Below are 13,606 nucleotides of genomic sequence, written 5' to 3'. Positions count from 1 at the left end.
ATAAAGTGCCCGGGCTTTCCGCCGAGAGAGTTTTCCCACTTTGATTTCCCGTAAGGAAATATCCTTTTTCATGATTTCAGTTGGCTCTTTGAACCCATGGCGTGCGGACATTTTCTGTTAATGCTAGAGAATGAATCTTGAACCTTGATCCCTAATCATTCCAGAATCCCAGGCAGAAAATCTCCAACAAACTGAGGGGCACTGCTGCATGACGCATGACACGTCTGTTGTTCTGTTTCTATGGAAAAAGTGCCATTGAACCTTATTTTCTTTACTTTTGACATTTTCCAGACCGATGGGTGCTGCTGCACATCCTTAAATTCTAGAACTAAATGCTTGAAAAATCAGGGAAATTAAATCCCCTAAAATCTAAAGATATCCGACTAGAACAGATCTAGTAGAATTTGGATAGAACATTCTATCGCAAAAAAAAACAAGTATTTTTGGGCTGCAAATTTATAGTTTTCAATGAAAATAACAACAAAAGTTCAACAGCTTCAAATGGGATACATATTTTTTTGGCAAACATTTGATATAAATCGATGAAAATACATATATATCAACCTTCAACAGAGAAAATCTGTATAATTTTTGAATAAAAATCAATAAAACATTGAAATTTTCCGTTTCATAATTCGTTCATTGAAAGACTATATATTAACCACAGTTTATATGGATAACATCCATCTTTAAGACTATCTACAGCTTGTGGTTGATGAAAATCTTCAAGTTAATTGAGTCTTAATTGAGAGTACTTGCACTCTAGACGGAATGATCCTCTAGTGAAGTGGAAATCTCCAGTCCGGCGGGCCGACAGAGCGGAAAGAACCCTTCTCTGTCATTCCCTTGTCATTCACATTCATGCACCGAGACAAGTGCCCCGCCGGTCTTTCGTTTGTTCTGCTGCCAGTCTTTGGCTTTTTCCTCCCACTCTTTTGAATGGTTTTTTTTTCTTTTTTTTTTAGCTCTGCTTTTCCTCCCATCTGTTTGTTTCTGTTTTGATTTCAGCATTTGGTTATGATTTTTTTTTTGTGTTATTTATTTATTTAATTTTCATAGATAAAAAGCCAACCGCCTGCCAACAAGATCTTTTTTCTGTGTGTTTCTTTGGGTTTCTTAGCCTCAAAAATCGCACGTTTGTTTACCCCGTGAAAACTACTCGTTTACCTTCTAGATGCGATACGATATACGATGTACATACGTATGTATATATGTAAGGAATTGGAATAGGAAATAGGGAAATGGGGAATATATATTTGTTATTTTTACACTTTGGTGGCGCTCGGGCAGCGCGCGTGTGTTTCTGTGTGGCAGGTGCGCCATTGCCATTGCCACCGCCACCGCCGCCGCCTTTGCCTCTGCCTCTGCCACTTGGTGTTTGAACCGAAAAAGATCTTCGCTCGCTCTCTCTCTCTTCTGTGGGCCACGAGAGCAATTATGAGTCGCGTGTGTGTGTTTCTTTAGACACCAAAACAGCAAACAATCAAAAGATTTCCAAACACTCTTTCGGCCAGGGATCTACGAAGTGAGAGTACTCTTTTTTGGCAACTTTCTGTCTCTCCCAGAGAGACTGGAAAACATTGGTTGCCTTGAGTAAAAGAAAACCTGGTAGGGTATATTCTGCTTCGGTTGTTGCGGCGTGAAAATTTGCATATGTTCGAGGAAATTTGCATTGGTTTTCCACCATTTACCGTTTGGTGGCAGCAGCCGCAGCAGCTGTTTGCTAAGTGGCAAAACCATCAGCAGGCAATGGGCTTTGGGATTGGTATTGCGATTGCGATTGGGATTGGGATTGGGATTCTCTCTGTGTTTCAGCCTCTGGTTTTTCTTGTTTTCTTTTTACTTTTTCTGTTTGTGTGTGTGTGTGTGTGTGTGTGTGTGGCAATGGCTTTAGAAAGTTTTTCCTTTTTGCCGTCTTTTGTGGCGTGTCGTGTAGCTGGGAGCAGAGAGGCGGCTTTCGTTGACATTTTGTGGCTCCACTGGACGGACATCCGCTGGGAACACTCTGTCTCTCTTTCTCTGTAATACTTTTCATCGTTTCATTCACTCAGAAACCGAAAACTAAATTCAATTCTTTGCAAATGAATGCACACACAGCACACAAAAGGGAGGCAGGGGCTGGGGCACGGGCCAGTGGCAGGGGCAGGATGTGAGGCATCGCATCCTTAGATTTCAAACTAAATTAATTTAATACCCAAAGCCCCAGCTTCAGCTTCAGCTTCAGCCCCCGATCGGGTTTGGTTTTTTTTCGAAAAATCAGCTTAAAAACTTTTCCATGCTTTCTGATTGGCAGACAGAGGAAAAGCTTCTCTTTCGGAAAATGTTTGTTCCCCAGTTTTTCCGGGGAAACTTTTCATTTTTTTTTTTTTTGTTTCTTTTTTGTTTTTGCTGGGTTTAGTTTTGCGGTTTAGCAAAGACTAACAAAGCGGTTTCCAGTGGCAGTGTTTTGTTATTCGGATTTTAATTGCTTTCTGTTGGGGAAATTGGATTAGAAAACGGGGCACGGCTAGAGAGCCCTGAGAAAGTATTTTCTTTCGACAGTGTCGATGCATTGTTGGGGGATGGGGGATGGGGATGGGGGGACCTCTCTTTGGGCAGAGCACGACAGCTGGCACTCAAATTAAATTGCAATGCATTGCATCGCATCGACTCGATAATTATAATGACCAAAACATGTCATGTGTGTCCCGTGCCCCACCCTCCTGCCACAATCGCTATAGAAACCACAAAAGCCACAAGCGAGGCACCACACACACACAGCACACACACACACACACACACACACACAATATCGCGTTGAAATATTAAAATGGGGGAATTCAGGAAAAAAGGGTACGGAATCGGAATCGGAATCGGAAATGTGGGTTATCTTCGGTTAGCGTATACCACAGGAAAACACACTCTTCAGGGAGCTATGGAATAGGAGTGGAAGGTAGGGCCAACCAAAGGGGAATCTTTGTAGAAAGGCATGTCTAATGGAACCAAAAATTGCCAACCCAAGAGCAAAAGAGGCATACAAATGGGTGTCATATGCTACAGAAGGGTAATACAATCCAAAACCAGAACAAATCAAGAATCAAAAGAGGGGAAAAAAGCTAGAAAAAGCTATAGCTATGGGGCACTCTACAGGGATTGGGGGGAGGCAATAGATTGCCAGTGTGAAATGAATATTTATTCTACGAAGAGTCTGTAACTCATTCGAAGAAAAGCATATATAGGATTTCAGCAGAATCAGCAACTGATAGCATTCCGACGCGTAGAATCCTGTTTAAAGGATTTTGTAGTCTATAAAGTATAACGAAAAAGGGAAGATAGAACTGTCACAAGCATAGAGTCGAAGGAGTGTGTGCCACAGACGAAGGCCCGCCTACAGGAAGGATAAAATGTGGGATATCTTAATCAAAATCGCAGCCATTCTGTTTCTGAAAGCATACACTCTCCATCGCACAGAAATACATACACACAGATACCTCCCACACACACACACACAGAGAAGCTGGGCTCAAATTGCGATCGCAGTTCAGTTCTGGTGTTTTTTTTGCTCCGATGCTCTAGGGGTCTGTCTGTCTGCTCTGATGCTCGTTCGTTCGCCAAATGAAACTGCTACTCAAGTAGCTAAAGGCGTGAAAAAGGTCAAAGGCATGTGGCAGTGGCAGTGGCAGTGGCAGTGGCCGTGGCTGTTTAGTGGGTGCCCCGTGCCCGTTGGCCCCGAGGCTGCTGTAGACATTTTCCTCTTCAACTCATTTTCATTCTATTCCTTTCCCTGTCCCTCTCAAAAAAGGGTTTTCCCCACTCTTCACTCCTCTCTCTTCTCTCTTCTCTATCCCTGTCTTTTATTCCGATTTCTGTGCTTCTGTTTTTAGCTGGTTTCATTCACCCATTTTCTACAGAGAACTACAGTTTTTGGCAACAGAAGCAGAAGCGGCGGCAACGCGAACAGCTTTTTATCATATTTATATTCACATTTCGTGCATTTCATTTTCGTGGATATTTATATAAGCCATCATATCTTTTGTTTACAGTTTAAGGCACCCTTCCCCCCCACCCTCTCGCGCCGCGACACTCATTTATGTAATCTACAATTGTTTTTGTTTAGGCTACGAAATTGTCATTAACAATTACATGTTTTCACGGGGCTTTGCATTTTTCAATTATTCAATTTGTTTTTGTTTTTGTTTTCGTGTTGTTCAACAGCTGATGGCATCGATCGCTTTCTAAAGCGGGATCACTTTTCGCGATAACAAATGCCCAAGAAAGGGAGGTTTCGGCTCTTGAAGTTCTATTGAGTGATATCTCGGTGTTGGCCGCCTTATCGACTGATTGCTTTTGGCGATTTTCAAATAACTTTGCACTTTGAAAAGATAGAGATAGAGAAATTCCTCATACAAAAAATGGGGGGCTATAGCTGTGTATAGATGTTGCTGTTGCAGATTTCCTTTCACTTCAAAAAAAAAAAAGAAAAACTAGACTTGTAACGCGACGCGCGGCAATCACCAGAAATCAAAAGGCAAAAGGCGAAAGGCGAACGAAAGGTGCAATCCGTAAAAGAGACCAGAGACGAGTGTTGGAAGATGCAACGGGCTCTGGCTCAAAAGATGGAGTAGTAGTCGTAGATGGAGGCAAGGTGCTGCTGCTGCTGCTGGTGCTGGTGCTGCTGCCGGGCGGCGTCGCGCATCTGCAGGCAGGCGGCAGAGGCGAAGGTTAAGAGCAGAAGACACACACAGCAGAGCAGAAACCGACGCGAGATGCGGCACCCCCGACACGAACCGACGAACCTTTTGGCTTAAACTCCGCGAAGCAACTGGAGCAACTGCGTCCTCCGCGGGAAAAAGCACACACGAGCACACACACGGACACACGAACACACGAACAAACGAACACACGAACGAGACGAGCCATGCGAGTCGCGAATCGCGAATCTCTACACGAAGTGTACGCACATTCGCAACGAGAAATGTCTTAACCCATGGGCGGCCGGCCGCCTCCACCCATGCCCAATTCTGCCCACAAAATGGGTGGCCCAAAAGTGGGAGAGCAGCAGCAGCAGCAGCAGCAGCAGGGAGAGAGCGAGAGCGAGCGAGCGAGCAAGCCAATTGCCATTAGCTGTAGTTTCGAGAGAGCTTTCACTTGTAGACAGAGCTTTCAGCTAGAGAGAAAGCTCTCCTTTGCTCTCATCTGCCGGACGAAAGCCTCTTTTTGAAATAGAGGCGCTTAAACCATTTAATTAATGAAAAATACTCGCATTTTATAGAATATCAAATTAAAACAAACAAAGAAAACATTGGAAAAGCACACGAAAAAAAAGCAAAAAAAGTTGTGGAAAATCCATGAGAAAAGCCATATTAGTGTAATAAAAAAAGTGCCTTTAATCCATGACCCCGTTCCACCGTTCCACCGTTAAGTTTCGTGTTGTGCGGCACGGTACATAAGACAAACTGTTATTTCGGTCATAAAAACCTCGCATAAGCCGCGCGACTCAGACGACGAAATCTGATGCGCGAGGAATCCCCAGACGGACGGGACAAAAGGACAGAAGGACTGAAGGACCTCCTAACTATAAAGAAGTGTCACATAAAATTTACATTAAGCGAAATGTAACGAAACGCTAAAAGCAGTCATATATAATCCAGCACATACTCGCAGATAGATAGAGAGTCGTGAGGGATATAGGTTAGGGATGAAAAGGTGGCGAAAGGACACACCGACAGACTAGAGTTGTCGCGCGTTGCTGGAGCTACGCATTGGGGCACGCAGCAGCAGCAGCCACAGAGGAGCGGAGCGGAGCGGATTGAAGTGGAGTGGAGGAGAAATCTCATTAAGCCATGCTATGAATTTTAAACATGATGCACAGGACCCGACCCGAGAGCCGAACCGAGTCCAACTGCTGCCGAGAAACTAGTTCCAGATGCTGGCCAATGGCAGCAGCAGACGACCCCCCACCACCACCACAGAGAGCGGATAGGAGAGGGTGTAAGCCAATTCCATGTGAGGTAGGACCACAGCTAAGAAGCTTTCCAGCGAGTGCTTAAAGCACGCATCGTATGGGTACCAGAGAAATGGAACAACTTTCATGTGAGGTAGGACTACAGAGCTTTCCAGTTTGCAACAGGAATACTGGAAATACTGGGAACAGATCTGACAAAGCCTCACCGTACGACGGCTTCGACTGCCGTTTTGCCCAAGAGAATGGCCGAGAATGCAAAAACAAAATAAATGAGACGGGAGAAATCCAAAAGGGAATACATACAGGGTGCGGGAGGAGACTATTTGCGGCTCGATTCGAGTCTTATGAGATTGTTTTTTGTTTTTGTTGTAATAGAGCGGGTACAGTGCCTATATTAGTGTATTAAAAGCAGTACAGGGAGTACTGAAGATACAGAATGGGAACAGATGGACTTTCATTCGAGATAGGAACAAAATCGTTTTTGTAAAAGCTCACCCCAGGATAATTGTGGCAACAGAAGCCACATTATGATCAAATATTTTCCCAAGGAATACTGGGAACAGAATGATTTTCATTGAATATTTAAATCTTATCTAAGAAAATGCTGAAAAGGTTCGAAGAAGAGTATAGGAATGATTTCATGTGGGGATTTTATTGAAAAGAAACCCCAATATTTGGAATCTTACAGCGAAACCGGAGAATACTGGGAGAAAAGGTGTTCCTTAATCATACAAGCCCTCAAAATGCAGTATAAACATATGGACTCACCTTATTATCACTATCTGTGGTATTGCCCGAGCCAAAACTGGCCAAAGAACAGCGATCGTGATCGTTCTCCGTGAGCTGTTCATCAAGATCCCTGGAGGATCGCTGCGAGGAGCCCGAATGCTTGGCAGGGGACTTTGGTAGCGTCAGTGAAGTGCCAGAGAAGCAGGTTTCCTGCATGACCTCACGCAGTTTCTTAACCCAAATCTAAAACAAAAGAAATATCAATTAAGCCTCAAGCTCAGACTATTAAATGGATGCTACTTTTACCTGCTTGGTCTCCAGGCTGTTGGCCTTGAGGACAATCCTGCAATCGGATAGCATGGGCGATCTTCCTGTCCACACGGCAAACTTTGCTTCATCGCCTTCGATGTGCTCCGTGATGCCCATGTCCGTGGTCATAAGTTTGCTCTTGAACTGATACTTGACCACGCTGGACTCCTTCACTTCCTTGGCAAACACCAGATACAGCTCGAAGAGGAATACCCTTCGGTCGCGCCCCTTCCGGATGATCTGCTTGGTGTCCCATGCCTGGAAGGCATCCTGCAGGACCACTTCTCCGAGCTTATCCACGGAAACATCGCAGTTTTCGAGCAGTGACAGATGCATGGCATCGTTGGCCTTTTTGGGGACGTTGAGCATTACCTCGAGACCCTCCTTGATCTCGCCGTGGCTCTCCTCGCAGCAGGAGAGCAGATCCTTGAGCAGCAGCTGGTATTTGGTGATGCGCTGCACGGGCTTGATGAGGTACGCGGGCAGTGGATGCTCCACTTCGAGGCGCCGCTGCAGCTCCTCAAAATAGTTGCCCGCATGCTGCACCAGGAGATTGTTGGACGTCGGTTTGTTCTTGCAATAATGGACGTACATGTCGAATTTGGAGGCCCATGTGACGAAGCAATGGCCCACATCCTCGGGCATTGTTTCGTATTTTTCGAGTTCCCGTAGGAAAATCTTCTGGTGGAAATGATGGAGCTCGCGGATGTTGCCGAAAATCACATCCTCTTGGCCCACCAAGGCAGGCGGTACATTGCGGCCCCCGCGGAACTCCTCCAGGAAGCACTTGATGCATGTGGCAAGATCGTTCACGTACGCCCTCTCCGTTTGCATCAGCTCGGCCATAATGAACTCTTTTCGTCGCGCACTCTTGCGCTTCTCTTCGTTGATCTCTTTGCTGGCCACCGAGTTCGAGGAGGAGTTCAGCTTGGCCTCCAGCGTGGGGTCCGAGTGGCGATCGCCACTGCTGCCACTGCCGCCACTCCCTCCGCCGCTGCTAATGCCCGAGGAGGAGCATATGGAGATGTTGGCATCGGAGGAATCCAGAAGCAGCTGCTGCTGGGACATGCCCAGGGACTTTTCCAGCTGCTCGCAGTAGCTGTCCATGCGATTGCTGAAGTCCTTGTACCGCTGGTCCACCGAGGCCACCCACTGCTTGATGTCTGCGGCATGGGCATGGCCCTTCTCCACGAGACTGTCCGCCAGTTGGATGAGCATCTTGACCCGCTCGCGAGTCTCCTTGGCGGTGCTCCGGAATTCGTTGTGTTCTTTGAGCAGACCCTCCGTCTCCTCCTTGGTAATGCCCACGAGATTCGTGCGGGAGGAGAGGTATGCCTCGCCCGTGTTGTGTATCCATTCGATGGCCTGCTTGGCACTCCGCTCGAACAGCACGAACTGCTGGCACTGATCGAGCGACTTCTTGCGCAGCGTCCAGAAGTCCAGCACTTGGTTCTCCTGCGTGAGCAGCTGGTCCAGTTTGCTCTTCACGTGCGCCTCACAGTTTCCCTTGTACTGGTAGTACTGCTGCGAGCGATTCGCGTACTTCAGGAATGTCTCTGCGGTGCGTCGGGCCAGGGTGCAGGCCTTGAGGAACGCCTCCTTTTGCTCCTGGTGCTTGGAGATGAGCTGGACAATCGTTTGGGCCTTGTCGCTGCTGCCGCCGCCGCCGCACCAGTCATCCACTCGCTTGTACTCCCGCTCCAGGCTGTCCAGCACGGAGCACACCTGCCCGGCTGTTTTGTAAAAGTTGAGGGAGGCCGTCACCAGCTTGTGCCGCTCCTCGGCGTACGTCACGAGCTGTTGCCATTTCTTGGTGACATCGTCGCTGATCTCTCGGATCGACTGGGGATCATAGTGATTCGCATTGATCAGGGCATCCGCTCGATACTTGACCTGCACGGCCGACGTGTGCGTCTTCTCAATGGCAATCTGCAAACAGAGTGAGGATTAGAATATGGGAAACGACATGGGAATGCACTCTGAAGAAACCTGAAACTGTTCGTGTCCCTGGCGCAGCTGGTCCGCCTCCTGGAAACTGTTGGGGGTCACAAAGCTGGCCACCAGCATGGCCTCGCCATTGCGTATCCATGAGATTACTTGATTCGCATCGTTCTGGAACTGACACAGCTGCACGGCCTGCTCCAGCTTGGCGCGCTTCGCCTCTGAGAGCTCCTCCAGATCGATCTCCCGCTCGCGCAGGAAGTCCAGCAGGTATTCGATGCGTGCCTGGGCCGTGTGCGTGGCATCGGCCATGGAAATGAAGCCCGCGTTCTCGAACATCTGCAGCAGGTCTTGTCCCTGCTGCAGGATCTCGTAGGTGGAGTTCTGTATGTCCGTCACCGATTCGTTGTGCATCCGAATGAGCTGCTCGGCCTTCTGGTAGTCCCGCGACAGATCCGCATGCTGCAGCTCCTCGGACCAGACCTCCAGCTGCGAGGACAGCTCCATGGCATCGCGCTCAAAGTATCGCAAACGGAGTATGAGATCGGCACGGAAGTTGCGAGCGGACCAGAGCTCCTCCAGCTCCACTTTCTGTTTGCTGAGCTTCTCCAGCGTGGCCTCTAGGGCCGCAATGGACCCCGTGTTGTCCACATAGTCGAGGGCGCGCATTTCCTGGAGCAGAGCCTCGCCCTGGGCAATTGTGGTCATGCAGAGGTTGACGGTGCTCTCCTTATGCTCCCGCTGGTACTGCTGCAGGATCCGTTCGATGCCCTCGAGGTCCTCCTGCGACAGCCGCGTCTCGTCCGCACTCACGAACGTCCGCAGCTTGTCGATCCATGCCGTCACCTCCTTCTCGTGCGTGTAGAAGTGCACGGCCATCTCCAGGCGCCTCCTTCGCTGCTCCACTCGCTCCGCAAAGCTTCCCACCTGCTGCTCCAGCTCCCTGGCCACCGAATAGATGTCAATGGGATCGGCCTCTCCGCTGAGCGCCAGCTCCTCTGCCGCCGAGAGCAGCTTCTGGGCATTGCTGTAGGTGTTCTGGGCCACGTTCTCGAAGTTGTCGTGCGACGTCTGGTAGACGCGCGCCTTGTGGAAGTTCCTGCCGATGCCCGTGTTCTTGCGGAGGAAAACTTCGCCGTGATTCTTCAGCCAGTCGAGCACCTGCTTCACGTCCTCCTGGAAGAGGCGCAGGGCGAGCGTCTGGTGGAGGCGGATCCGCTCTTGGTGCCACTTGGCCTCCAGGGTGCGATGGTGCCCCAATATTTGGTGTATCACGGCCAGCACATGGCTGGCACCCTCGCTGTAGTCGGCCGCCGGGTTCTGCCTTTCATATTTGTTGAAGCTGCTGTTCTTTCGATGATCCGGCACCCCCGGGGGCGGCGGCTGGTTGCACACTTGGACGAGATGATCCAACTGGTAGAGCAGCTTCTTGGAGGTCGAGTGGACTTCGGTGTACGCCTGGCACATGGCCTCGTACAGCGACTGATGCGTGCGTATGGCCGTCTCCAGGCTCTGGATGTCCGAGGGCAACGGCTGGGAGGCCTGACAGGCGGCCGCCCAGCTTGCCACACTGTTGCAGTACTGCTCGGCCTTGTGGTGGAAGAGCACGCTCAGCTGCAGCACGGCCGTGCGCTCGTCCAGGCCGGCGGCAAAGTCCTTCCATGTCCTGTCCAAGCGTTGGGCCAGTGTCTTGATGTGCTGTGCCGCATAATGCTGGCTCTCGATGAGCCGTGCCGCCACCGCCAGGATGCGATCGATGTTTACCGAGACATTCATTGAAGCCACAGCGAACTTCTGATGCTCGTCTTGGAGGGACTTGGCCATCGAATAGTTCTGGCCAATCTCCACGTAGCTCATCTGGAAGACATCCCGATTGTGCAGGATCCAGTCGAACATCTTCTCGCAGTCCTGCTCGAACAGGCGCCACTGGAAGCACTGATCGAGCTTCACTTTCTTGTGCTGCCACAGCATCAGGAGTCGCTCCTGGCCCGTGTGTATGAGGTCGATCTGTCGCAGTGCCTTATTGATGGCCGCCGACATGTCCGGATTGGTGCTTACTCCCCGTGCGGCGGTCTGTTGTCCCCCTCCGCCTCCCTGTTGCTGCTGTCCCGCGGACGAGGTGCCCGAATCAAGGCTGGCCGTGTCGGAGGCGGAGCCACCAGGCGGCTAAAAGAGCACACAGATTAGTCAATGAAGATAGAGAGAGAGAGAGAGAGACTCACCTGCGACCCCGAGCCCTGGCCTGTCGCATTGATCTTTGCCAGCAGCTTCTTGCCCTGCATATCCAGATCCTCGATTGGCAGCTTCGTGATCTTCTTCTTCATCTCGTTGTGATGATCGATGGCATGCCGCGCCAATGCCACATCCTCTGCGAAATCATTCCGATTGAGATCCTCCTGTAGATCATCAATGCGATCGGCCATGTCCCCCGCCTGCCAGAAGAAATCCTCAATGGCCAAACGGGCATCCGTCCACTGCTGATGATCGTACAGCTGCTGCCCCTCGAAGTCCCCAGTGAGCTGATGGCCCTCGGCGATTTTGTTGAGCGCCTCAATCGATATCGTTGTCGTCTCGAATTTGTATTTATGCGACGATATGGAGGCACGCTGCTTCTGCCAGAAGTTGTCCGGTTTGATGATCACCACGTTATGGATGTTCGCGCTGAAGTGCTCCTGCAGGACCTTCAGTATGGTCTTCACATTCGTCGAACAGTTGCCATTCCCTCGCATATCAATGATGACTGTGAAGCCGAGATTCTTGGCCGCATCGCTGTGGATTGGAGAGAGTGGAGAGTGCTGAGTGAAAGGTGCGTTTTTAGATACAGGAGAGCGAAAAGAGCAAAGAGAGAAGCCTAAATACGTGAGTGAGAGTGCAGTAGAGTCTCTCTCTCTCTCTCTCTCTTTCTCTCTCTTTGTCTCTCCCTTTGTCTGTCTCTGTGGCTTGATGGTTCATTGGTCTGTTTACGTTCTTTGCATAAATTATGACAGCATTTCTTTGTATGGTCTTCACAGTTCGATTTCTATAAGCTTTGACACCGATCTACAGCCCACCACACCACACCCCACCCCCTGCCCACCTGTTCCGCTGTTCCCCCGTTCGTTCTTTTGCTCTGATTTGCATTCCATTTGAATTTTAATCGCGCCATTAACTATAAATATTTCTTTCTCTCTTTCATTGATGTTCTTTGATGTTGCTCCTCTACCATTTTCATTCTTCTATTGCCGCTATTTCTTGGCCTGATTGTTGCCGGTTCTTGGGGGTTCTTTGGGGTTTCTTTCAACCACGAATCATTCTCGTGCTTGTCGTGCGGTTGGGCATTTCTAGGGGTTTACCTCTCTGTGTTGCCACACAAAACAATGCGAAAGTGAAGAGGCGTCTCTCCACGCCACTTTCCACGACGGGGTAGAGAGAGGGGGAGGGGGTGGGGGAGGTAGTGTCACGCCACATACGGAAGGAAATGTCTCTGGGAAATGGTGGGAAGAGCTCAAAGAACCACAAACCAAATCAAATGTTGGCTTTTGAGAACTTTAAGAGTTCTACCGCCCCTCCCCTCCCCCCTTGAAGTTCTTATCGAGTCTGGAAATCTGGAAATTTGTGTATTCCATGGGAGGGTTCTGTTCGGGTTCTGTTCCTCTTCTGTGGACAACAAGCAACTCTTTTGATGACTAATAAAACCTCAGAGAACGGACCGATAAAACGATTTATGTTTATTCGAAGGAAGGCTATTAAAAATCGAAATTGTTCACTTTTTTGGGGGGGCGGAGGGGGGAACAAAAACAGCCAGCGAGAGAGTAAGGGAATGTCGCCCGCATTTAAAATTTTAAAATACGAAAACAAAGACACGTCTTGTGTCGCGTCGCGTCGCACTAATCAAAAATCGTTTATTTAACCCATAAATCTGATGTGCGGGAGGGGAATGGCAGAGCAGGACAGAGGGAGCCCCCAAAAAGTAAGTCCAGCGGCTGTACGTGTCTAAAATGCTGAGAGAACCCTCTGATCCATGGATGTCGGAGGGGATGGAGGAGGGGCAGAGCCGTTTCACAGAATTTGCATTGACGTACGCGAAGCAGCACAAAATTGGCCGACAACGAGTCAGAAGATGGGGGAGACAAAGGCGGCCCCCCCCTTCCTTCATGACTCCCAGGGACCACGGCGAAGAAGGACAGAGAGAGAGAGAGGAGGAATAAACAAAAAGTGTTTCACGCCAAAGCAAATAAACAAAAATGCAAGCAAGAACGAGGAGGAAAGCAAAACAAAACAAAAAAGAAGTCAGGAAGGTTTCAAGCGCTTGGCGAAGCGTTTGATACCCTACAAAATGGAATTTAACTTATAATTGGCAGATAGACGATCCAAGGAAAGGGCATATCTCCATCTTCAAGGGGTACCAAAAAAGAAGAACAAAGCAAAAACTGCTGTGCGGGGGGAGGGGGAGGGGGAGGAGGCGGTCTGGAAGCTAAAGATAAAGCGCACATTGGAGGCACAGACCGACTGCCGCAGGGGGAGTGGGAGAGGGAGAGCCTCCGCCTCCCGCTTGCTTGCCGTCTTTGGTCGATTTTCTTATCAGCACAAAACCTGAGGAGGGCGGGTCCGACACCGTAATAATAAGTGATAAGTAATAATAAGTGGGACAATGCTTGTGACTTTTTACTCGACCGATAAGAGGAGGGCAGCCTTTAGAGGAGC

The 13,606-nt window shown here is 49.3% G+C and overlaps 1 protein-coding gene across 1 annotated transcript in view; it reads right to left on the bottom strand.

Annotated features, from left to right (window-relative positions):
- Positions 1-13,606, bottom strand: part of LOC6603567 (triple functional domain protein) — a 41,369-nt gene that overhangs the window by 25,519 nt on the left and 2,244 nt on the right. Inside the window, exons 2-5 of the mRNA XM_026992240.1 lie at positions 11,146-11,692; positions 8,972-11,089; positions 6,980-8,911; positions 6,713-6,916 (exon numbers count right to left, since the gene is read on the bottom strand). Of these exons, the coding sequence (XP_026848041.1) occupies positions 6,713-6,916; positions 6,980-8,911; positions 8,972-11,089; positions 11,146-11,692 (4,801 nt within the window). The remainder of the gene's footprint in view (positions 1-6,712; positions 6,917-6,979; positions 8,912-8,971; positions 11,090-11,145; positions 11,693-13,606) is intronic.

Source organism: Drosophila persimilis, unplaced genomic scaffold (assembly GCF_003286085.1).
Source record: "Drosophila persimilis strain 14011-0111.01,24,50 unplaced genomic scaffold, DperRS2 tig00000715-arrow-arrow-pilon, whole genome shotgun sequence".
In the NCBI taxonomy this organism is placed as follows: domain Eukaryota; kingdom Metazoa; phylum Arthropoda; class Insecta; order Diptera; family Drosophilidae; genus Drosophila; species Drosophila persimilis.
This window is presented reverse-complemented; position numbering and strand designations above follow the sequence as displayed.